The sequence below is a fragment of the Bombina bombina genome, chromosome 1, assembly GCF_027579735.1.
Source record: "Bombina bombina isolate aBomBom1 chromosome 1, aBomBom1.pri, whole genome shotgun sequence".
NCBI lineage: Eukaryota > Metazoa > Chordata > Amphibia > Anura > Bombinatoridae > Bombina > Bombina bombina.
Window position 1 is genome coordinate 376,871,913 of NC_069499.1, and position 27,153 is coordinate 376,899,065.

At 35.0% G+C, this 27,153-nt stretch overlaps 1 protein-coding gene across 1 annotated transcript in view; it reads right to left on the reverse strand.

Annotated features, from left to right (window-relative positions):
• Nucleotides 1–27,153, reverse strand: part of LRP1B (LDL receptor related protein 1B) — a 2,715,774-nt gene that overhangs the window by 1,337,955 nt on the left and 1,350,666 nt on the right. Inside the window, exons 11-12 of the mRNA XM_053698264.1 lie at nucleotides 25,965–26,201; nucleotides 10,095–10,275 (exon numbers count right to left, since the gene is read on the reverse strand). Coding sequence (XP_053554239.1) covers nucleotides 10,095–10,275; nucleotides 25,965–26,201 — 418 coding nt within the window. The remainder of the gene's footprint in view (nucleotides 1–10,094; nucleotides 10,276–25,964; nucleotides 26,202–27,153) is intronic.

Here is a 27,153-nt window from a genome sequence, read left to right on the forward strand (position 1 = left end):
AGAAAAAACATGATTTTCATGCAGGACAATGTTCCATCACACGCGTCCAAGTACTCCACAGAGTGGCTGGCAAGAAAGGGTATAAAAGAAGAAAACCTAATGACATGGCCTCCTTGTTCACCTGATCTGAACCCCATTGAGAACCTGTGGTCCATCATCAAATGTGAGATTTACAAGGAGGGAAAACAGTACACCTCTCTGAACAGTGTCTGGGAGGCTGTGGTTGCTGCTGCACGCAATGTTGATGGTGAACAGATCAAAACACTGACAGAATCCATGGATGGCAGGCTTTTGAGTGTCCTTGCAAAGAAAGGTGGCTATATTGGTCACTGATTTGTTTTTGTTTTGTTTTTGAATGTAAGAAATGTATATTTGTGAATGCTGAGATGTTATATTGGTTTCACTGGTAAAAATAAATAATTGAAATGGGTATATATTTGTTTTTTGTTAAGTTGCCTAATAATTATGCACAGTAATAGTCACCTGCACACACAGATATCCCCCTAAAATAGCTATAACTAAAAACAAACTAAAAACTACTTCCAAAACTATTCAGCTTTGATATTAATGAGTTTTTTGGGTTCATTAAGAACATGGTTGTTGTTCAATAATAAAATTAATCCTCAAAAATACAACTTGCCTAATAATTCTGCACTCCCTGTATATATATATATATATATATATATATATATATATATATATATATATATATATATATATATATATATATATATATATATATATATATATACTGTACATATGCCTATATGTGTGCACATATGTGTTTATGTATTTATATGTGTATATATGCATGCAAATACATATATATGTATTTATATATATATATATGTAAACATAAATAAATATATATAGACATATACATATATAAATATATAAAGACATATGTACACACAAATGTACACACACATATATCAGTGTGGGGATGTTTGTATTGGAAAGACGGAGTGTTTGTTCAAAGAGAGCATGGCTATGCATAGGTCTAGCATTATACAAGCCATTGAGAAGGGTGAATCTGACCAGCCTGTTGCAAAACATATCATTGAACAAGGTCATCCTGTGTCAAGTCTGAGATGCTGCCCGATAGATCATGTCCCACATTTGAAGAGAGGTTGGGACAGAAAGAGGATTTTGTTACAGAGGGAGGCAAAGTGGATCTCTGAGCTTGACACAGTATACCCTTGGGGCTTAAACACCTATCTGTCCTTTGCATGTTTTCTCTAAATAATTTGTGATGGTACATGAGATAGGGATACTTGAGTTTATTTAGGATTATAATATTATTGTCACAAACAAGATGTGTGTTTAATGTAACTATCGACTTGTTTTGTTTGTTGCACTATAGATTTATTTCATTGCATCCTGTCTTTTATAGTAAGAAAAAATGAAGGAGTAAGGAAGCATTTACAGAAAGTTTACCTGATAGAGCAAACGTTTGCAGTGCCTATTGTCTTCCACTAGATGGCAGAGATGTAATGTAGATGAGAGGTCACTGAAGAAGTTACACCTATGAAACGCGTCTGACCTGTCTTACTCTGCTGGCGTGTGTGCCTTTTAGTGTTTTTTTCTAATAAAGGAGCTTTTATTCAAAGCAAAAGGATTGGCGGTACATTTCTTGGCACTTTCCCTTTACCTACCCATTTGAGTGCAAGGATTTGGCTGCTTTGTATCAGAGATGTAATGTACGTGAGTTATGGGTGTGGTTTAGTTAACCTGTAGGGTATAAAGTTTGCACAGTGTGTGGTATATGTTACCTTGACAAAGACCCAAGTTAGGGCTGAGAATAAATGTTTCTGAAAAGAAAGAAAATTGTAACCTTGAGTCATTGATGGAATATATATATATATATATATATATATATATATATATATATATATATATATATATATATATATATATATAAATATCTTTATTTTTAAACAGGAACACAACCCCCTATTTTAGTCCACTGTAATATGTCCAGTATATATATATATATATATATATATATATATATATATATATATATATATATATATATATATATATATAGTTTTCTTTTTTACAAGATCATTTTCAAAGCTTCTCTATTCTTGTATTACTGTCCTCAGTAACTCCAAACTTAGTGTGCCCCCAGATTTTCCTCATACCATGGCAGACATACTTTATGACAGTTCCGTTGGTATCCAATGTTGAAGAGTGTACATAAGTAGGTTCAAGTGAGTGCATGTGTCTTTATTATTAATGTTCACATTAATCATTCAGCAAATGGACAATGTTCTCAGTGAGGGAACCTGTCCACCATCATTAAGGTGAGGTGTTATTTGCTGCCTGCATTTATCATTTCATAAAGTTTTTACTTATTTACTTTTTTACTTATCCCTTTGCTCTGTTTGAATCATGAACATTTAATTGTTTTACTTTGTCTCTTTAAACTTAAAATATGTTAATAGTGGAACTTAGAAAACTTTAGTACAGCTGCATTCATTCAAAAGGAAATTAAAAAAATAATAATATCAGTAAAATAAAATATGCAGAGACATTAGATATCATTATACTAATAAGATATCAGTAACAATTAGAATCTTAACTGTTGGTCCTGTTAATACATCACTGAGACCATGTTAATACAATCCATATAATTGGCACTGTAAGTTCCCCAATTAGCACTCTAGTTAGTGCTTTTAATATCTTACTAAATATTCATTAATTCAAAAATCAGCTCCTTGTCCTAGTTTTGTAAGCAGCCAACAACTGTTTGTTATTTTAAACTGATTTACCTATAGCATGCAAATAATAATAAAAAAATATTCCCCCCCCCCCCCAATTAATTTGCATTATCAAAGCATTAAGGATTAAGAATAGTTTGTAATATAGGTGTAGCTTGGTTAGATGTTGTGTAGTGATGAGGGTTACAATGTATTTGGTGAAATGGTGATTCTTTGAACCTGCCCTTACAATATTTAAAAAGCCATTCACCCTAGAGATCTGGCAGATCTGTGTCACAATTTAAAGTTTCAGTGTCAAATGCATTGGGTCCCATTTATTAAATACCAGTAGGACAAGATTCGGTCTCAGAAACATAATCCTCCTGTCTTCACTGTGAGTGTGCATCATGCGCTGACCTCATTTAACACTGCACCAGCAATTGCTTGCGTAGCCACACCCCCTTCATTCGATTGAGCAAGAGCTGGGCCTGTCAATCTTCTCAAATGGATCAGGATGATTTAACTTCTTGAGCCTTGAGGTGGCGTAGAGGCTACTTAACTAGTGTTTCAGGCCCGATCACATTAGCCTGAAACACTCGGGCCCAGAAGCTGCATTCACCGCTTCATAAATGGGGCCGATTGCCTCAAAATATGAGATGCAATTTGTAAAATTAGTAAAAATAATATAGCATTACTATGGGTTATATTTGCATCAAATTGAGGTCACTCCATGCTGAATCTCACCACTGTTAAAGAGTTGTAAATATGTAACTCATTTTCCAGTTTTATCTTTTTATGTTTATCTAGGATGATATAAACTCACAATCAGTTTGCAGCACACATAAAAATTTGTTGTTTTTTTCACTTGCTTCTATATTTATGCACAGCTTACAGCAGTTTTGAGAAATTGCAAGCAAGCATTATCCCATCAGGACACTTTTGAGTGCAATACCTTTCTAAAGTTTAAGTAAGGTCTAACCAGTGGTTATTTTGCAGGGTTCATTAATCACATAATCGCTGAAGATCAATTTAGCATCTAATATGCCCTATAGCTCACTTGCAAAGTAAAGCAAATGATTAAGCTGTAAAGTTCGAGTAAATGCCATTGGTTTGGGTATATAATCAATATGAAGCATCCTAGTGTAATGTAAATAATGCATGCTCATAACTGCCTTAAGTACTGTCCTAGGGGCAATTAGTTGTTTATTGTTTTCTTTTTCTTTCTTTCTAGATAACACTTCAAAAGGAAGGATAATGTACTTTTGCAAAGTAGTGGCAAGAGAAAAGCAATTTAAATGCCCTTGTCTTTAAACAGGGTAATAAATCTGAATGGAAGCACTTTCCATTAAACAGTGAAAGCTATCATTATGATCAGCACATCGCTTGTTTAGAATTGATACCAACAACCTTTTAGGTCTGGGTCAATATTCTTCTTACCATGTTAACAAACACAATAAATCAATAGAAGTCCTAAACATTTGTTAAAGGGCAATTACGATTTCTGTTTTGTTGTACATGCTACAAATGGTCACAATTATTGCTAAAGGTGAGTAATAATGAGGGCTAGATAGTAAGCTCTCACGGGAGAAGGGCTCACAACTATCACTGTGTGTTTTTAGGTTTTTTTTATGTCTTTGTTGTGCAATGCTGCAGAATACACTGGTGCTCTATAAATAAAAAATATTATTATTATTTGCTCTATGCATTTACACCTTTCCTAAAGTTTGGGGTTTCCCCTAAAATATGTCATGCTAACTGCTTTTCTGCTTTCAGAAAAATAAGTACTCAGGGTTTCTGAGAATTAAAAACTATTAAACCCTTAAGTAAGGGGTCAGTTTATCAAAATAGATAGATAAATAGATAGATAGATAGATAGATAGATAGATAGATAGATAGATATTAATTTAATCCAAAATCTTTAGTGATACCTGAGAAATGTGAGCAACAACCAGAAAGGGGCTTGTTAAAGGGACATGAAAACCAAAAGTAAACATTCAGGATTCAGATAGAACATGCATATTTAAACTTTCAAATTTACTCCTGTTATCAAATTTACTTTGTTCTCTTGCTATCCTATGGTGAAAAAAATACCTATGCAGGACCAGGAACAGGCACTTGTCCTGAGCAGTATATGACTGCAGTGTTTTTAGCAGTTTTAAACAATGTTATACATTGTTGAGCACTATAAGAAATAACATTTCCAACAATGTATAATGTTACAAACACTGCTGATATATAATACTCAAGACACACAGTTGCTCCTAACCCATCCTAAGTTTGTTATTCAGCAAAGAATACCAAGAGAATTATGCAAATTAAATACAATTGCATGTTCTCTCTGAAACATGAAAGTTTAATGATGACTTTGATGTCCATTTAAAGCCCAAAACAATACATATACTAGGGGACTAATTATTTGATACATATTGCAGTGCGTTATGGCATGAAATTCACAATTCAGTTTGTTTACTCCTCTCACAGAGTAATAAACTAACAGTCTCATTAATTTGAAAAGTAAACTATTTAAAATTGTATGTTGAATGCTGTTTTCAGCAGATTTGCAATACTGGAACTATAAAAATCAACTCTTTACTTCTTTAATTCTACAACCAAAAGTTGGATGTATATTTTTTTTCTCTCTGTCTCTGACAGGACAAATAGTAAAAATGTATTCAAATCTAAATGCATATATACTTAAAGGGACATTAAACTGCTTTGCAAAACTATAAAAAAATAGTGACTATTGACCATGTTATTGCATTTAATCCTGATCCTGCAACTCTTTTCAAATCAGTTTTAATAGCTTAAACGGGCATAAAACACAAAATTGTTCTTTCATGATTTAGAAAGAGTATGCAATTTTAAACAACTTTATAATTTACTTCTATTATCTATTTTGCTTTATTCTCTTGATATCCTTTTGCTGAAAAGCATATCTAGATAGGCTTAGTAGCTGCTGATTGGTGGCTGCATATAGATGCCTCATGTGATTGGCTCACCCATGTGCATTGCTATTTCTTCAGCAAAGGATATCTAAATAATGAAGCAAATTAGATCATAGAAGTTAATTAGAAAGTTTTTTAAAATTGTATTCTCTACCTGAAACATGAAAGAAAAATTTTGGGTTTAGTGTCCCTTTAAAGGTGCCAGATACTGAAGCTCCCCCTCTTCACACTGGGCGCCGCCATCTTGGAGCTAAGGAGATCTCACTGCCTGTGATAGAAGCAGTGCACACTCACAGATCCGTGACATTGTCCATTGTTTTTTGACAGCTTTTTCCTTTGCTTGGAGTTACTTTGCATGATACATTGTGTGAGCTTTACAGTTTTGCATTTACACAGTATTACAGTTACACAAAATATATTTTTAAAAAGAAGTCAACAATAATATATAGCAATACATCCACTGCAAAAATGGAATTCTCCTGCTTTGTATCATACACCCTAACCTGAAACAGATTATGCAGTTGTAAAGAAAAAAAAAATCACATTAAAGGGACCATTAAAACCTGACTTCTAATAATCTCTCCAAAACCTACTTTTTCTTATTAAAAAAAAATAAACGGCTAGATTACGAGTTTTTCGTTTTGAGTTTTGTCTCACCTCTCACTTACATGCAGCGCTGGTATTATGAGTTTTTACAAACTCGGCGTTAAAAGGCAAATAGTGAGCGTTGAGCAAAATGTTGCTCCTTAATGCACTCCAATACAAGCACTGCTTAAGTCAGCGGTGAGCTGGTCGTACGTGCTTGTGCACGATTTCCCCATAGGAATCAACTGGGAGAGCCGGCTGAGAAAAAGTCTAACACCTGCCAAAAAGCAGCGTAAAACTCAGTAACGCAGCCCCATTGATTCCTATGGGGAAATAAAATGTATGTCTACACCTAACACCCTAACATGAACCCCGAGTCTAAACACCCCTAATATTACACTTATTAACCTCTAATCTGCCACCCCCGACATTGCTAACACCTACATTATTCTTATTTACCCCTAATCTGCCGCTACGGAAACCGCCGCCACCTACATTATACCTATGAACCCCTAATCTGCTGCCCCCAACATCACCGACACCTACATTATATGTATTAACTCCTAATCTGCCAATGTTGCCGCAACCTACCTACACTTATTAACCCCTAATCTGCTGCCCCCAATGTCGCCACCACTATAATACAACTATTAACCCCTAAACCCTGCACTCCCGCCTTGCAAACATTAGTTAAATATTATTAACCCCTAATCTGCTGTCCCTAACATCGCCGCCACCTACCTACATTTATTAACCCCTAATCTGCTGCCCCCAACGTCGCCACCACTATATTAAATGTATTAGCCCCTAAACCTAAGTCTTACCCTAACCCTAACACCCCCTAACTTAAATATAATGTAACTAAAAATTACTATCATTAACTAAATTATTCCTATTTAAAACTAAATACCTACCTGTAAAATAAACCCTAAGCTAGCTACAATATAACTAATAGTAATAGTTTATTTTAACTAGGTAGAATAGTTACTAAATAGTTATTAACTATTTAATAACTACCTAGCTAAAATAAATACAAAAGTACCTGTAAAATAAAACCTAACCTAAATTACAATAACATCTAACATTACACTATAATTAAATAAATTAACTAAATTAACAACAATTAAATAAATTAAATTAAATTAGCTAAAGTACAAAAAAACACTAAATTACAGAAAATAATAAACAATATTTAAACTAATTACACCTAATCTAATAGCCCTATCAAAATAAAAAAAGCCCCCCCAAAATAAAATAAAAACCCTAGCCTAAGCTAAACTACCAATAGCCCTTAAAATGGCCTTTTGCTGGGCATTGCCCCAAAAGTAATCAGCTCTTTTACCTGTAACCCCCCCAAACAGTAAAACCTATCACCCACACAACCATCTAAAAAATCCTAAGCTAACCATTGCCCAGAAAAGGACATTTGGATGGGCATTGCCCTTAAAAGGGCAGTTAGCTCTTTTGCGGCCCAAACCCTAACCTAAAAATAAAACCCAACCAATAAAAACCTAACACTAACCCCCTGAAGATCGACTTACAGTTCTGAAGACCGGACATCCATCCTCAAGGAAGTGGCAGAAGTCTTCATCCAACCGGGCCGAAGTCCTCAACAAAGTCGGGAGAAGTCTTCATCCAAGCCGGGCGAAGTGGTCCTCAAGACGGGCAGAAGTCTTCATTCAGACGGCATCTTCTATGTTCATCCATCCGACGCGGAGCGGCTCCATCTTCAAGACATCCGACACGGAGCATCCTCTTCTTCCGACGACTACACAACGAATAACGGTTCCTTTAAGTGATGTCATCCAAGATGGCGTCCCTTAGATTCCGATTGGTTCCAATCAGCCAATGGAATGCAAGCTCAATCCTATTGGCTGATTGCAGTGTAATCTACTCCTGTCACACCCTCTGCAGAAACACAGTCAAACTCGTGTGTAATTAGAGGGTGTGACAGGAGTAGATTACACTACTAGATAATGCATATGATCCTTGCTAAACAATCCTTATGCTGGGTGTCAGACCTTAGTGATTTACATTCAGGAGAGGTCATGAAAAGCAGAAGTCTTTTGCACAAATTATATGCAGCGTGCCGTGAGAGCTTCTACCTCCCTCTCCACCTCCCAGAGCATGTCAGTAGTTGACAATGATAACACACAGAAAACGGCTCTGCTTAGAGCATAAAACATGTGGGTAGAGTTGAAGAAGAAAAAAAAACTGTGTAGTTATAAGCATTTTATTTAAATCTTGCTGCATAATATGTTTTATATACATAGACTGGGAAATTAAATATATTTATACCCTCACTGAGAAATAACTGTTTTCAGACACTGCAGCTCACACGCTGCAGGCAGAAATGTGATTCCTCTAAGTACTGTATATGTATAGACAATATGGTGTGTGTGGGTGTCACATGACTGCATCATGACCATGTGACTACTGTGCCCCTTTAACACACACTACAATATGGCAGCTTACATAGGAAGTCAAGCACTGGCTCAACACTGTATAATAAAACAATCTCCTTCAAAAGTTTGGGCTAAGAGGAACAGATAAAATAGGCAGCAGTAATTACTTTATTTTTTATAAATAATAAAAAGTAGGTTTCAACAATTTTCATCAGGTTTTTAATGTCCCTTTAATATGTAAATGCACACTACTTCTGTCTCAATGTGTGAGAATACCTGAGCTCCAAGATGGCAGCACCCAATATGAAGAGGAGGAGACTCAGTATCTAGCACCTTTAAGCTATTAAAACAGGAAAACTGATTTGAAAAGAGCTGCAGGATCTATTTAAAAAAAATAAAAATAAATAACTATAATGCCCTTTATTTTGAGGAATGTGGGGCACTTTTAAAAAATTAACCAGAGATTCGATCTCTGGTTAATTTTATAAGCACCTATTACTACCGCAAGCTTGTGGTAGCAATAACTAATCACTTGTTATGAGTAAGGCTGTCTGCCAAAACATGTAAGATGCGTGTTTTTACTTTTCACATTTTCAAAAGAAGCCAATAAAGAAAAGTATGTTTTAACCGGGAGTGCCGACATTTTCTCTTTGCACTTTTTTTATTGCTGGTTAATTATTACGCTCCCACAAACAGGGAAATGTGCCCGTTTGCGGGAGCGTGAAAACTTAGCGATCCACTTGTAATCTAGCCCTTAATAGTGTTAATGGTAATTTACATTTTATTATATTTTAGCATTATGTTAATTAGGTTCTCTAAATGGCAGCTAAAACACAGAAATTTAAATGACAACATTTGTCTGTTCCAAAGATAAAAATAAACCGCTAAATACATTTAGCCATCAACTATAACACACACACACACTACATAAACACACTACTCAAAAAGACATGAAAATGTGTGTATACACAAGCACACACACAAACGTGCAAGTATATACATATGAGCACACTCACCCACATACACGTAAACACATATTAAAAGAAAAACAGAATATAAGATATTAAACTTGTTAATTATCACTGTTTCCAAATAACTTGTGCCATGGATTACATTAAGAGAGGAGAATGAGAATAAGCCCCATTTCAGTTAAATGTTATTAATATAATAATTATTTGTCACGTTCAATGTAAAATGTGAGAATTTTATAACTGGTGAAGCCCATTTTTAAATTAACCTGATAAAGTAAATGACAAGTATGTAATTGGTTCAATCTTAGCATGTGACATATATTGTGTAACTAGCATTAAATCTAGATAAGCCTCCATGGGCAATTTATTTACCATTATATTTCTCTAACTAGGCAGTCTAACATTACTGCAATAAAAAATGTTTATATACTTGTAGTGTTTATACACATTAAAGAGCATTATAAATTCTGTATAATGTTATACCCTTTAACAGGATCCACGACGATTCCTCGAGGATGTGACATTTCTCCCTCTAATAAGGTCTTTCGGCTTTGTGATGCCTTCTCTAATCTTGCAACATTAATAGTTTTTCTATGTCCATCATTTGTCCAATACAAATTTTTAGCAATCCAGTCTACAGCTATTCCCTCCACATTATCAAGATCTGTAGAAGAAAAATAAAAACATTTCATTACCAATTGTTATTGTCATAAACTATTTATATATAAAATATAAATAAATAAATACAAAGTTCACAAATTGCCTAAATAAATGCAATAGGCTTAAAATACTTCCTGCTAGATTGCGAGTCTTGCGTTAGCCTTAAAAAGCAGCGTTGAGAGGTCCCAACGCTGCTTTTTAACGCCCGTCTTGAAATGACAGGTGTATCGCTCACTTTTTTGGTCAGACTCGAAAATACCGCAAATCTACTTAAGTAAATTGCGTATCCTATATTTTCAATGGGACTATATTAAGAGTCTTCCAAAAAGTGAGCGGTACAGCCTCTCCTGTCAAGACTGATACCGCATTTAAAAGTCAGTAGTTAAGAGTTTTATGGGCTAACGCCGTAGTATAAAACTCTTAACTAAAGTGCTAAAAAGTACACTAACACCCATAAACTACCTATTAACCCCTAAACTGAGGCCCCCCACATCGCAAACACTAAAAACATTTTTTTAACCCCTAATCTGCCGTCCCTAACATCGCCGACACCTACCTACATTTATTAACCCCCAACGTCGCTGCAACTATATTAAATGTATTAACCCCTAAATCTAAGTCTAACCCTAACACCCCCTAACTTAAAAATAATTTAAATAAACATAAATAAATATTCCTAGCATTAAATAAATTATTCCTATTTAAAACTAAATTCTTACCTGTAAAATAAACCCTAAGATAGCTACAATATAACTAATAGTTACATTGTAGCTATCTTAGGGTTTATTTTTATTTTACAGACAACTTTATTTAATAGTTATTAAATAGTTATTAACTATTTAATAGCTACCTAGTTAAAATAAATTCAAATTTACCTGTAAAATAAATCCTAACCTAATTTACAACTTTACCTAACACTACACTATAATTAAATTAATTACCTAAACTAAATACAATTAAATACAATTTTAAAAAATTATCTAAAGTACGGAAAAACCCTCACTAAATTACAGAAAATAATAAAATAATTACAAGTGTTTTAAACTAATTACACCTAATCTAATCCCCCTAATAAAATAAAAAAGCCCCCAAAATAATAAAAGGCCCTACCCTATACTAAATTACAAATAGCCCTTAAAAGGGCCTTTTGCGGGGCATTGCCCCAAAGTAATCAGCTCTTCTACTTTGAAAGAAAAGTACAATACCCCCCCAACATTAAAACCCACCACCCACACAACCAACCCTTCTCTAAAACCCACCCAATACCCCTTAATAAAACCTAATACTAACCCCTTGAAGATCACCCTACCTTGAGAAGTCTTCACCCAACAGGGCAGAAGTCCTCAACAAAGCCGGCAGAAGTGGTCCTCCAGATGGGCAGAAGTCTTCATCCAACCCGGGAAGAAGAGGTCCTCCAAACGGGCAGAAGTCTTCATCCAGGCGGCATCTTCTATCTTCATCCATCCGGCACGGAGCGGCTCCATCTTCAAGACATTGGACGCGGAGCATCCTCTTCAAACTAAGTCCAACTGAAGAATGAAGGTTCCTTTAAATGACGTCATCCAAGATGGTGTCCCTTGAATTCCAATTGGCTGATAGAATTAAGGTAGAATTAAGGTAGAAAAAATCCTATTGGCTGATCAGCCAATAGTATTAAAGTTCAATTGTATTGGCTGATGCAATCAGCCAATAGGATTGAGCTGGCATTCTATTGGCTGAAGTCATTTAAAGGAACCTTCATTCTTCAGTTGGTCTTCATTTGAAGAGGATGCTCCGCGTCGGATGTCTTGAAGATTGAGCCGCTCCGCGCCGGATGGATGAAGATAGAAGATGCCGCCTGGATGAAGACTTCTGCCCGTCTGGAGAACCTCTTCTGGCCAGCTTGGATGAAGACTTCTGGCCGTCTGGAGGACCACTTCACCCTGCTTCGTTTAGGACTTCAGCCCGGCTGGATAAAGACTTCTCAAGGTAGGGTGATCTTCAAGGGGTTAGTGTTAGGTATTATTTAGGGGGTTTTGGATGGGTTTTAGAGTAGAGTTGGGTGTGTGGGTGGTGGGTTTTAATGTTGGGGAGGGGTATTGCACTTTTTTTCCAGGTAAAAGAGCTGATTACTTTGCGGCAATGCCCCGCAAAAGGCCCTATTAAAGGCTATTTGTAATTTAGTATAGGGTAGGGCTTTTTATTATTTTTGGGGGCTTTTTATTTTATTAGGGGGATTAGATTAGGTGTAATTAGTTTAAAAAATTTGTAATTATTTTATTTTCTGTAATTTAGTTGTTTTTTGTACTTTAGATAATTGTATTTAATTGTATTAATTGTTTTTAGTTTAGGTCATTAATTTAATTATAGTGTAGTGTTAGGTGTAATTGTAACATAGGTTAGGTTTTATTTTACAGGTAAATTTGTCTTTATTTTAACTAGGTAGCTATTAAATAGTTAATAACTATCTAATAACTATTCTGCCTAGTTAAAATAAATACAAAGTTGCCTGTAAAATAAAAATAAATCCTAAGCTAGCTACAATGTAACTATTACTACTAGCTTAGGCTTTATTTTATAGGAAAGTATTTAGTTTTAAATAGGAATAATTTAGTTAATGATAGTTATTTTATTTAGATTTATTTAAATTATATTTAAGTTAGTGGGGTGTTAGGGTTAGACTTAGATTTAGGGGTTAATAACTTTAATATAGTGGTGGCGAAATTGGGGGAGGCAGATTAGGGGTTAATAAATATAATGTAGGGTTCGGGGATGTTGGGGGCATCAGATTAGGGGTTCATAAGTATAATGTAGGTGGCGGCGGTGTCCGGAGTGGCAGATTAGTGGTTAATAATATACTGCAGGTGACGGCGATGTCGGGGGCAGCAGATTAGGGGTTAATAAGTGTAAGATTAGGGGTGTTTAGACTCGGGGTTCATGTTAGGGTGTTAAGTGTAGACATAAAAAGTATTTCCCCATAGGAATCAATGGGGCTGCATTAGGAGCTTTATGCTGCTTTTTTGCATGTGTTCGGTTTTTTTTCAGCCGGCTCTCCCCCTATGGGGAAATCGTGCACAAGCACGTTTTGCCAGCTCACCGCTACCATAAGCAGCGCTGGTATTGAGGTGATATGTGGAGCTAAATTTTGTTCTACGCTCACTTTTTTGCGGCTAACGCCGGGTTTATAATGACCTGTTCATATTTATATATTCAAGAAAACCAAAGTGAGTTTACTGTTTAGATGCAAATTAACTTCCTATCTATTACATTGTATTTTATTTTTCTCTTATTACTTCAAATAATGTTAGTATATGTTAACTATCAAGGAATATTTTACCTCTTCTTGAAAGGTGAAATGACTGTCTTTTGGCAAGTTTACAGACCTGCATTTTCAATTACACTATGTTTAATACTATTTAAAACTCTATTGCAGTAATATAAGTAATTGAAAATCCAATATCCTGAATTTGATTTTATTTAAATAGTTTTCCTTTAAATATTCCTATGTATCACCAACAGATAACACCAAACGCAATAATACAAGTGTTTAATGTTCAGAAATTCTTAATAATTATATACAATTGACAATCTCAATCCAAATTACCCCAAAATATTTAGGACCAGTATACAAGTGGAGTGCTAATTAATGCTCCCACTCGAGATCTTACTGCACTAGAAGTAAAGTTTTTGTACTCGGCAAGTTGCGCTCATATAGAAAGTAAACTGCTTTTATTTGCGCACCTGACGTGCAAAAAGCCGAAGTTAAAGCTAAGCCGACATGAAAATATGAACATTTTACATTCCAATGTTCTTCATATAGAAGAATATGTTCTATATTTTCATAAATATATATACAGTATATATACACTGTGGTATACTGTACAATATATATCTTAACCTATATATGTATATAATTATGTAGGTATATATATATATATAGTTTCAAACAGAATAAGCACTCACTGGACTTCAGCCGTCTGTGTAATCCATTTTTTATTTGTGACGTTTTCGGGACACAAAAACAGTCCCTTCCTCTATATATGAATAATTATTCACAAATACATAGAACATATTCTACAATGTACAGAATATTGGAATGTGAAATATTTACAGTAATTATATAATTAAAACTTTTGTTAAAATGAATATTGCATAAATATTTTTTTTCATGTTTTCATCAACTTAAAGTGAAGTTTAAGTTTTATAGTTTGCAAGATATGCATGCATTTGTTATGCTTACCCTAACGTAATCGCTAACTTTTTTTAATTTTTTTTTTTTTATGTTAAAGATATCTATATTTATATCTTCCTACCGGTGCGATGTCTGACTCCTCCCAGAGATTAAATGCTTATTTTCTTGTGTGTTGACGTATAGAGCGGTCCCACCCGCTTTCTACATCAGCCCAGAGCACGATCACAAGGCTTCGTGAAATAGCACATGCGCCGCCCAATTGCCAATTTCAATGTATTATGTGCATGCGAGATTCTGGTTCTTATGGGGTTTCCTTGATCTGGCCAATACGCATGCGCTAATCTTGAGCGCGCATGGGTATGCACAGGATAAAGTAGGCGGGTGACGTGTACTGACGGCCGCCTAACGGCCAGAATTTCAGTTGGCTGATACAGAAACGTGATCAGCAGGAAAAAAAAACAAAAAACGGATTGCCTTAGTGTACGCTTGAAAATGGATTAATATTGGATATAACTTTGTTTTTACATAGATTGATGACAATTGATGAATCAAAGTCCTATTTAATTTAGTTGATTTATCATATCCTGGATCGTAATAATGGTAACTTTACCCTCACTTTAACTTCTCTAATGCACTATATATGTAACCACCCTAGACATATACAAAACACGGAAGGGAACTGCACTCTCATACCGGACCGGGTACACATACCATGACCCTGCAACATGCTCAGCCCTGGGTGCCCTTCCCTTGTTTTCAGTTTGTTTGGATTTGAAAGCTTGCATTGTGTGGCTGTTTTAGGGTCTCTGGTATTGGAAAGGACCTTGACGTGGTACCTGAGCTTGTCCCATTTGGCCAGATGCGGTGACTAACCTTTCCATTTTTGCTTTTAAATCTTAGCTGAAAGCTTGTAAGTGAGTGCTGGGTTTTCTCTGTGTGTTGTATTAATTTGTTTTGTAATTTTCCCTATGGTTCTTGCACCCAGACCTGTCTGGGGTTAACTGCTTGTGGCTCTGGGGACAGCACAGCTTCCTGTGAGTGCCAGTGGCACCCAGGGCTGAGCATGCTGCAGGGTCATGGGATGTGTACCCGGTCCGGTATGAGAGTGCAGTTCCCTTCCGTGTTTTGTATATTTCTAGGGTGGTTACATATTCATGTGCACCCTTCCCTTGTTTTCAGTTTGTTTGGATTTGAAAGCTTGCATTGTGTGGCTGTTTTAGGGTCTCAGGTATTTTAAAGGACCTTGACGTGGTACCTGAGCTTGTCCCATTTGGCCAGATGTGGTGACTAACCTTTCCATTTTTGCTTTTAAATCTTAGCTGAGAGCTTGTAAGTGAGTGCTGGGTTTTCTCTGTGTGTTGTATTAATTTGTTTTGTCATTTTCCCTATGGTTCTTGCACCCAGACCTGTCTGGGGTTAACTGCTTGTGGCTCTGGGGACAGCACAGCTTCCTGTGAGTGCCAGTGGCACCCAGGGCTGAGCATGTTGCAGGGTCATGGGATGTGTACCCGGTCCGGTATGAGAGTGCAGTTCCCTTCCGTGTTTTGTATATGTCTAGGGTGGTTACATATTCCTGTGCACCCTTCCCTTGTTTTCAGTTTGTTTGGATTTGAAAGCTTGCATTGTTTGGCTGTTTTAGGGTCTCAGGTATTGGAAAGGACCTTGATGTGGTACCTGAGCTTGTCCCATTTGGCCAGATGTGGTGACTAACCTTTCCATTTTTGCTTTTAAATCTTAGCTGAGAGCTTGTAAGTGAGTGCTGGGTTTTCTCTGTGTGTTGTATTAATTTGTTTTGTCATTTTCCCTATGGTTCTTGCACCCAGAACTGTCTGGGGTTAACTGCTTGTGGCTCTGGGGACTGCACAGCTTCCTGTGAGTGCCAGTGGCACCCAGGGCTGAGCATGTTGCAGGGTCATGGGATGTGTACCCGGTCCAGTATGAGAGTGCAGTTCCCTTCCGTGTTTTGTATATGTCTAGGGTGGTTACATATTCCTGTGCACCCTTCCCTTGTTTTCAGTTTGTTTGGATTTGAAAGCTTGCATTGTGTGGCTGTTTTAGGGTCTCAGGTATTGGAAAGGACCTTGACGTGGTACCTGAGCTTGTCCCATTTGGCCAGATGCGGTGACTAACCTTTCCATTTTTGCTTTTAAATCTTAGCTGAGAGCTTGTAAGTGAGTGCTGGGTTTTCTCTGTGTGTTGTATTAATTTGTTTTGTAATTTTCCCTATGGTTCTTGCACCCAGACCTGTCTGGGGTTAACTGCTTGTGGCTCTGGGGACAGCACAGCTTCCTGTGAGTGCCAGTGGCACCCAGGGCTGAGCATGTTGCAGGGTCATGGGATGTGTACCCGGTCCGGTATGAGAGTGCAGTTCCCTTCCGTGTTTTGTATATGTCTAGGGTGGTTACATATTCCTGTGCACCCTTCCCTTGTTCTCAGTTTGTTTGGATTTGAAAGCTTGCATTGTCTGGCTGTTTTAGGGTCTCAGGTATTTTAAAGGACCTTGACGTGGTACCTGAGCTTGTCCCATTTGGCCAGATGCGGTGACTAACCTTTCCATTTTTGCTTTTAAATCTTAGCTGAGAGCTTGTAAGTGAGTGCTGGGTTTTCTCTGTGTGTTGTATTAATTTGTTTTGTAATTTTACCTATGGTTCTTGCACCCAGACCTGTCTGGGGTTAACTGCTTGTGGCTCTGGGGACAGCACAGCTTCCTGTGAGTGCCAATGGCACCCAGGGCTGAGCATGTTGCAGGTTAATGGGATGTGTACCCGGTCCGGTATGAGAGTGCAGTTCCCTTCCGTGTTTTGTATATGTCTAGGGTGGTTACATATTCCTGTGCACCCTTCCCTTGTTTTCAGTTTGTTTGGATTTGAAAGCTTGCATTGTGTGGCTGTTTTAGGGTCTCAGGTATTGGAAAGGACCTTGACGTGGTACCTGAGCTTGTCCCATTTGGCCAGATGCGATGACTGACCTTTCCATTTTGGCTTTTAAATCTTAGCTGAGAGCTTTTAAGTGAGTGCTGGGTTTTCTCTGTGTGTTGTATTAATTTGTTTTGTAATTTTCCCTATGGTTCTTGCACCCAGACCTGTCTGGGGTTAACTGCTTGTGGCTCTGGGGAACCCAGGGCTGAGCATGTTGCAGGGTCATGGGATGTGTACCCGGTCCGGTATGAGAGTGCAGTTCCCTTCAGTATTTTGTATATGTCTAGGGTGGTTAAATATTCCTTTGCACCCTTCTCTTGTTTTCAGTTTGTTTGGATTTGAAAGCTTGCATTGTGTGGCTGTTTTAGGGTCTCAGGTATTGGAAAGGACCTTGACGTGGTACCTGAGCTTGTCCCATTTGGCCAGATGCGGTGACTAACCTTTCCATTTTTGCTTTTAAATCTTAGCTGAGAGCTTGTAAGTGAGTGCTGGGTTTTCTCTGTGTGTTGTATTAATTTGTTTTGTAATTTTCCCTATGGTTCTTGCACCCAGACCTGTCTGGGGTTAAGTGCTTGTGGCTCTGGGGACAGCACAGCTTCCTGTGAGTGCCAGTGGCACCTAGGGCTGAGCATGTTGCAGGGTCATGGGATGTGTACCCGGTCCGGTATGAGAGTGCAGTTCCCTTCCGTGTTTTGTATATGTCTAGGGTGGTTACATATTCCTGTGCACCCTTCCCTTGTTCTCAGTTTGTTTGGATTTGAAAGCTTGCATTGTGTGGCTGTTTTAGGGTCTCAGGTATTTTAAAGGACCTTGACGTGGTACCTGAGCTTGTCCCATTTGGTCAGATGCGGTGACTAACCTTTCCATTTTTGCTTTTAAATCTTAGCTGAGAGCTTGTAAGTGAGTGCTGGGTTTTCTCTGCGTGTTGTATTAATTTGTTTTGTAATTTTCCCTATGGTTCTTGCACCCAGACCTGTCTGGGGTTACCTGCTTGTGGCTCTGGGGACAGCACAGCTTCCTGTGAGTGCCAGTGGCACCCAGGGCTGAGCATGTTGCAGGGTCATGGGATGTGTACCCGGTCCGGTATGGGAGTGCAGTTCCCTTCCATGTTTTGTATATGTCTAGGGTGGTTACATATTCCTGTGCACCCTTCCCTTGTTTTCAGTTTGGATTTGAAAGTTTGCATTGTGTGACTGTTTTAGGGTCTCAGGTATTGGAAAGGACCTTGACGTGGTACCTGAGCTTGTCCCATTTGGCCAGATGCGGTGACTAACCTTTCCATTTTTGCTTTTAAATCTTAGCTGAGAGCTTGTAAGTGAGTGCTGGGTTTTCTCTGTGTGTTGTATTAATTTGTTTTGTAATTTTCCCTATGGTTCTTGCACCCAGACCTGTCTGGGGTTAACTGCTTGTGGCTCTGGGGCACCCAGGGCTGAGCATGTTGCAGGGTCATGGGATGTGTACCCGGTCCGGTATGAGAGTGCAGTTCCCTTCCGTGTTTTGTATATGTCTAGGGTGGTTACATATTCCTGTGCACCCTTCCCTTGTTTTCAGTTTGTTTGGATTTGAAAGCTTGCATTGTGTGGCTGTTTTAGGGTCTCAGGTATTGGAAAGGACCTTGACGTGGTACCTGAGCTTGTCCCATTTGGCCAGATGCAATGACTGACCTTTCCATTTTGGCTTTTAAATCTTAGCTGAGAGCTTTTAAGTGAGTGCTGGGTTTTCTCTGTGTGTTGTATTAATTTGTTTTGTAATTTTCCCTATGGTTCTTGCACCCAGACCTGTCTGGGGTTAACTGCTTGTGGCTCTGGGGCACCCAGGGCTGAGCATGTTGCAGGGTCATGGGATGTGTACCCGGTCCGGTATGAGAGTGCAGTTCCCTTCCGTGTTTTGTATATGTCTAGGGTGGTTACATATTCCTGTGCACCCTTCCCTTGTTTTCAGTTTGTTTGGATTTGAAATCTTAGCTGAGAGCTTGTAAGTGAGTGCTGGGTTTTCTCTGTGTTATATATATATATATATATATATATATATATATATATATATATATATATATACATATGTATTTATGTGTGTATATGTGTATATATAGCTGTAAATGCACATATGAACATATAATTACATAAATACATACGTACACATAAATACATATACATCATTTATAAGTATGTATCTATTCGTTAAACCCATTTACATGCCTTTTTTTCTCTAACACTTGAGATCTCATATCTTTAAACCCTTATAACTTTTGTGTGCAAGTTTTTTTTTTTTTAAATGAATTTTATTAGATAGTGTTATTATGAGGGTAACTGCACTTTGTAATGAATGTTTTTAATGTGTTTTGTACAACTTTTTAGTTTTGTGAAACAGTTAACCAGAGATCTGAGGATGCGGTAATTGTTTTACCATAAATCGCGATTGCCTAATATCAGCGGTAAGCCAGACAAGTGCAAACACCTGCAATAAACCCCTAATCGCTCGCATGCAAACATTTGCGCTCCATTTCTAATCTGGTCCTTAATATTTTCCAATTAACTTCTATTATCTAGTTTGCTTAATTTCCTTGGTATCCTTTGCTAAAGGAGCAGAAATACACTACTAGGACCTAGCTGAACACATCTGGTGAGCCAATGACAGGAGGTATTTATGTACAATGATCAATAAGCAGCTAGCTCCCAGTAGGGCATTGTTGCTCCTGCACCTACCTAGGTTTACTTTTAAGCAAAAAATACCAAGATAATGAAGCAAATTAGATAATAGAAGTACTTTTGTTTAAAAAAATGCTTTATCTGAATTGTGAAAATTTAATTTTGATTTTACTATCCCTATAAAAGTTATCAAAATATAGCTTATTATGGATATACTCATAAGGGGAGTTTATTGGTAGATAAAGACCAACATTCATGAATATAGTTGCTTGCATGTCACTTATCCTAGTTCCCATCCCAACAAGTTGGATGTTTTTCTAAGAATGCTTACTTGAACCAATTTGGGCTGTGCTGGCTGATGATGAGCTAAATAATTTAGATCAACATAAATGCATTAGTACATTAAATAAAACAGTATTTGCATAGAGCTAGGGATGAGAACCTGTCTTGAAAAATGCATTTAAATTACAAAATGCATGTTTCCCTTGACATTTTTTCTACCATTGAATATTTTTCTACTATACAAGATATATTACATTCCCCATGTAGCATTAAATAAAAGAAAAACTAATAATAAAAAATAACAAATGTTGAATTATTGACAAACATGACTTGGCCCAAACAAATATTATATTGTATCAATGTTATCAAGGTTTGCATTGTCCACAAACCCTCTAAAGACTTGTTGATAGTAAACACAGTAAATATTTTTATGTAAGTCTGTATTTTCGCAGCATACTTTTACATTTAATTTTTTCAAATTTCATTCATTCATTGCTTTTTTACACTGCTTCTTTTTAACAAGTAAGGAAAACAGTTTGAAACCCTATATGTTACCTCTTTGAACATTGTTTTAAATGTTTGGTTGTTTGTTATTAAAAAGCTTAAACTGGATGTCTAAATTATGTGCAAATAATTCTTCTTATTCTCCCTCTGTAAAAAAAATTGAGCTTTAAAAAAAAAAAAAAAAAGGAACGTACTAGCTAGCAGGAGCCAGCAGGTGTATGTTCTATCTAGGGTTATTAAGGGCTTGATTACAAGTGGAGTGTTAAATTATTGTGCGCCAACAAACGGGCAAATTTGCCCTTTTGCGGGCATGAGATAATTAACCGGGAGGGCTGGTTATTGCTACCGCTACAATTAGCAATAAGAAAATTAACCAGAGAACGGATATCTGGTTAATTTTCTAAAAGTGCCCCAAATGCCCTCAACATAGAGGGCATTATTGTTTTTTATTAATAAAAAAACAACTGCACTAGTCAGTTTTTGGGTCCTAATGTTGGTTGGGAGTGAGGTGTTCTTTTACATTGTGGTCTATGGAAACTGTGTGCTCTTAGTAAATATATATGTATATGACAATATACAGTATATATATATATATATATATATATATATATATATATATATATATATATAAATATATATATATATATATATATATATAAAAATATATATATATATATATATATATATATATATATATATATATATATACAGATGGCCCTCGTTTTACAACGGTTCAAATTACACCGTTTCAGAATAACAACCTTTTTTCCAGTCATGTGACTGCTATCGAAAAGCATTGAGAAGCAGTGCATTTATTAAAATAGCCAGTAGGTAGAGCTGTCCGCTTGTGTTGCAGCAAAGCCAAGCAAGCTGAAATTAATCAGTTTAACCAGACCTGAGCTATCGAGCAGATTTCAAAGGAGCAAGATATTCCTGTCTATAAATCAGTCCAGATTGAAATGCATAGAAAGAACTGTTTGCTGAAAAATGCAAGTGAAGTCTGTGTTGTGTGATTATTTTGTTAGGTTTATAATACTGTTTAGCAAATGTTTTTGTTCATTTAACTTAGTTTAATTATATATTCTGTGTTGTGTGATTATTGTATTAGGTTTATAATGCTGTTTAGCATTTAAAGTCTTCATTTCAAAGCTTTAAAATAATGTATTAAGTGTTATTTATGACAATTTTGACTTCCCATTGACTTACATTATAAACTGGGTTTACAACGGTTTCAATTTACAACCATTCCTTCTGGAACCTAACCCCGGCGTAAACTGAGGGCTACCTGTATATATATATTTATATTTATCTGTTATATATATATATATATATATATATATATATATATATATATATATATATATATTTATAGTTTCAAAATAAGGTGCACTCCATCATTCACAATCCAATTGCCGTGGTGCTGCATATACAATACATATAGTTTCCAATATTCACTCCTGCACTCACCGGTCTTTGTATAAAATGTTTCTTTATTGTAAGCAAATGACAATATTCATCACACAAGTACTTGTGTGATGAATATTGTCATTTGTTTACAATAAAGAAACATTTTCTACAAAGACCGGTGAGTGTAGCATTATTTTACTCACATGGAGTGAATATTGGAAACTATATATATATATATATATATATATATATATATATATATATATATATATATATATATATATATATATATATATATATATATATACTCCACTTATAATCTGGCTCTTAATCAGACATTTGCTCTGGAGGTAGAAATTTGCAGGAGAAAATAAAATAATATAAAGAAATATTGAGATAAATGCTCCTCGTAGAGTTTATATTTTATGCAGAAGCAAGAAGTCTATAATACAAGTTAAAAATGGTGCAACACAACATATTTCAAGGATAGTTCCCTTTATTCTCTAAACCTTAATTAGGTTATCCAGTTTCTTTAAAGGGACACTGAACCCAAAAATTTTCTTTCATGATTCAGATAGAGCATGCAATTTTAAGCAACTTTCTAATTTACTCCTATTATCATTTTTTCTTCGTTCTCTTTCTATCTTTATATGAAAAAGAAGGCATCTGAGCTTTTTTCTTGGTTCAGAGCTCTGGACAGCAGTTTTTGATTGGTGGATGAATTTATCCACCAATCAGCAAGGACAAAATAGGTTGTTCACCAAAAATGAGCCGGCATCTAAACTTACATTCTTGCATTTCAAATAAAGATACCAAGAGAATAAAGAACATTTGATAATAGGAGTAAAATAGAAAGTTGCTTAAAATTGCATGCTCTACCTGAATCACAAAAGAAAAAATTTGGGTACAGTGTCCCTTTAAGCTCTACTTTTTCTATCTTATAATATACAGCTTTCCTTTAATGCTCTCTCATCTTGCCCTTCTTTTGTGAATATAGGTCAGAGAGGTTGATAGTTTTAGTGAATCTAGGAGAATGTTGCCATGTATGTACTAATACAACTAAAGCAGATCCTAGATGTGTCAAGCAGAAGAAATGAACATAGACAAGAGAGAGCTTTAAAGAACAGGCAAGCCCTTGTCTTATGATTTTTATTTTGCAGTTTATTTTACTGAAGGGTAAATATTCATTACAGAGAAGCAGCTGTTCTCAGCTTTCTGTTATAGAGACTCAGCTTTCTGTTAGACAGGACCCAGAAGGAGAGAAAAAAGGGCATCAAGCCAATAAAGCTTTTCACTTTCCATATGAGTTCAGTGTATTTCATTTCATTTTTAAATGTGGAAAAAAATGAAGCGCTAGATTTCAATAACCAATAAACCACTCTCAAAGGACCTTTCTCCTTCCTAGATAGGGGTAAAAAACTGGAAATACAAAAATGGGTGGAAGAGAGGGCGCTAAAGCTATTGGATATTTAAATACCACAGAAAAATAATAATAAAATTGGAGGTTAAGCACACCATGTAGTACTAATAATACAACAAAGTTATAAACACACCATGTAGTACTAATAATTATTTTTTAATTATTAGTACTATATGGTGTGCTTAACCTCTATTATTATTATATTTCTCTGTGGTATTTAAATATCCAATAGCTTTTAGCTTCCACCCATTTTATTATTTAATTTAATTTCAATATACTGTACACCTATTGCTTTTTTAAGTCTTTTCTTAGAGCTTGATTGGCTAAAGTTTTCTAGTTTGGTGAGAATATCTGAGAATTAGCACCAGTACTGAGAACTGTTTATCTCACTAAACAAGGTTCTGGATGTGAAGGAGCGTCATCTACATTATAATATAATGCTTTGAAGAAGAGTGATTTCTCTCTATGCGAGTGAGGTTTTGATAATCAGACCTTTAGTAATCATTTCCAAAGTTTTAACGTAATGTACACAGATTGTTTATAATCTTAATGAAAATATAAATATAGGTCTGGAATGAATGCATTGATGATTGATTTAATAAATTAATGAACTAATTAACTAATTATGTAGCCAATTAATGCTATTTTAATTCATCCAGGTTAGCGATTATGTTATTAACCAGAATATTATGAGTCTTAAAAGCCAGTAGACATATCAAATAATTAAAAAAATAATAACAAAAAATTAAAAGTGAATGAATTATAAATAATTTTATAAGATCTATTTCAGAATGGTTGACAAGAAAAAAAAACTATAGTTTAATTTGTATTATTCATTAATTCACAAAGCTGCCAGTGGTTTGATTTGTATTATTTAAACATGAAGTGACATCATCAACATGCTAATTATTAATTTTGTTACATTTTTTCTTATGTAAAAAAGTTAAATGGTTCAGTTGTCAGATGTATGTGGATTTGTTAGTGTACTATTTTTCTCTATATTGATATATGGAACAATTAACTCAAATTAATTGATTTTAAAATCACAAAAGTTATCATATTTTTGTAGGTTGTTTTATGCATGGAACAATACTATGGACCCAATTATTAAAAGATCACAAGTTCTGCAGAGAAATGCCCATTTCAGTCTTTTACCAGGTGAAAGGTTCCAAAAATATGGGCTTACCCTTGGTTTACAGACCAATGGCAATGAGCTCTCTTATACAAAAATATAGGCTCACTGCTTTGGAACAATACAAGCACGTTGATAATGAAAATGAATATGGAGAGGCATGTTTTTAAAATCATGCTTACACAACATATACTGTACATTTCGTAAATATAAAAATGATGTATGTTTTGTAATAGTTCAAATACATTTCACAGTAAATGCAGTATATTTCTTACAATTGCTCATCTCTCCAGTGAAAAGGTGATGAGACAAGTATGTATGAAACGTTCACCTAAACTAGCGTGTATTGCTTAGATCACTAGCACATACCTGCAAAGCTTCCCCATTTTTATACAGGTTACTCCATTGGTATGTGTTTATATTCTTTATGTATAGAATGAGCATTGTTAATAAATAAAAAAACAACTTAATAATTAACCTGTATGAGCTGGGGGCTTATGGGTTCATTATACATGTGCATATAGTGTTATATATATATATATTTATATATATATATATATATATATATATATATATATATATATATATATATATATATATATATATATATATATAATGCTGTTAAGTGGTATATTATCTCATTTAAATGACTTCATTATTTAAAAAAATGCATTTGGAATGTTTTAAATGTGTTTTCTCATTGTAGAAACAATATTTTGTGAATGGGAAATTAATATCCCATTCAAGACAGTTTTTTTGTTTTACAATATTAATTTTTTAAAACAACTTTTTTACATTGCATTTATTCAGCTGCTACAACTGTGCAACTTTAAGTTCCTACTGTACTGAAAAGGTTTCTTTCTAATATCACAGTCACACTGTACCAAACGTGTTTAATTTTAATAACACTTTTGGTACAGTGTGACAGTGATATTAGACATAAGCCTGTTCAGTACAATACTATTTTAATTTAAATATTGTAGTGGTTGACAATCTTGATTGCAATGCGGATATCTTTAGATCATTATACTAATTTGGTGATCATACTGATCACATTCAATTAAATACAGACATATCATGATTTATGAATTTTTAACATAGTGAATAAAAATGTTATAGCTAACAGATCAAGATAAACTGAATAGAACCCTATTTGTAAATTTACTCAGTTGAATGTTTATTTTCCAAAAACTGCAATGCATTTATTTACATACCATCTTTAAGAATAGTTTCTCTTCCTGTACCATCAGTTTTCTGTCGACCAATAAGAAAACTAGTGGTATCTGCAAAATAAATATAGTTGGATTCTGCGTGAAAATCCAAAGCCCTTGGGTTAACTAAATTTTCGATAGGAAGCATATATTCATCAGACACTTTGGTGTTCAGATCTATTCCCCTTATAATTCCCGGCCGTCCTTTTCCATAAAATAAAAATAATTCATTCTTGGGTTCTGTGGAGAAGGAAAAATACATCATAAGTTAACAGTTATAAATATATTTTTTTAGTAAAAATACGCTTTGTAATTAAGTTGCATAATTGTTCTTTTTATTCATTATAAAAATGAAATATTTAAAGTATTCAGAATGCATTTAGTGTTCCACTTCCAGCTAATTGCATTACCTTAATTAAAAACAAAATTTACTTTAGTAATTGTAATTAATCATTTTTTTTTTTTTTTTATGTCCACTTGCCAAAAACATGACAAATCATATGTGATAACTTTGTATGTACTGTAAAATGGATAGTATCATTTTGTAGTCATTTAATTTAACAACTCATTAGACTTTAGCTTTGATGTCATTTGCGATTAAATATAGCATTCATTAAGCTTTCCACTGTAATGTAATAAACAAACAAGGATATTCACTGAATTCCATAGACACATAACATTAGTCGCTTTCCCTGGATTAGGGTTTAAGCTCTGCATGACATATTGAGTTTTTATAATATATATTTACACACATGAATGCTTCCATGGCTTGGATTGAAAGCATTCAAGGTAATTAAATAAATTCTACAGTATTAAATATCTTACTATATCAGAGGTTTGAATAATATACTCTGTATAACAGTTGTTATGCTCTAGTAAATTCTACCTCTATAAACAAAATTATTTCCAGAAAGTTTTAAAATGATAAATGTATTTTTACATTATTATTCAAAATATTTTTATTTTTACTAAATTATCTATATGATTAGATGCCAGACAAATAAATACCAGGAAAAAGTATAATATTTATTTGATTATTTTTTTTAGATAAGATTCTGACAAGTTTATTTCTCTTTATGCAAATATGTCACTACATAACAATGTATAGGGGTGCCTTTCTAGACGCTCTAATGATAAAAATATGCATTACACTCAAACAATCATCATTTTATACTCTGCATTCAATACATCC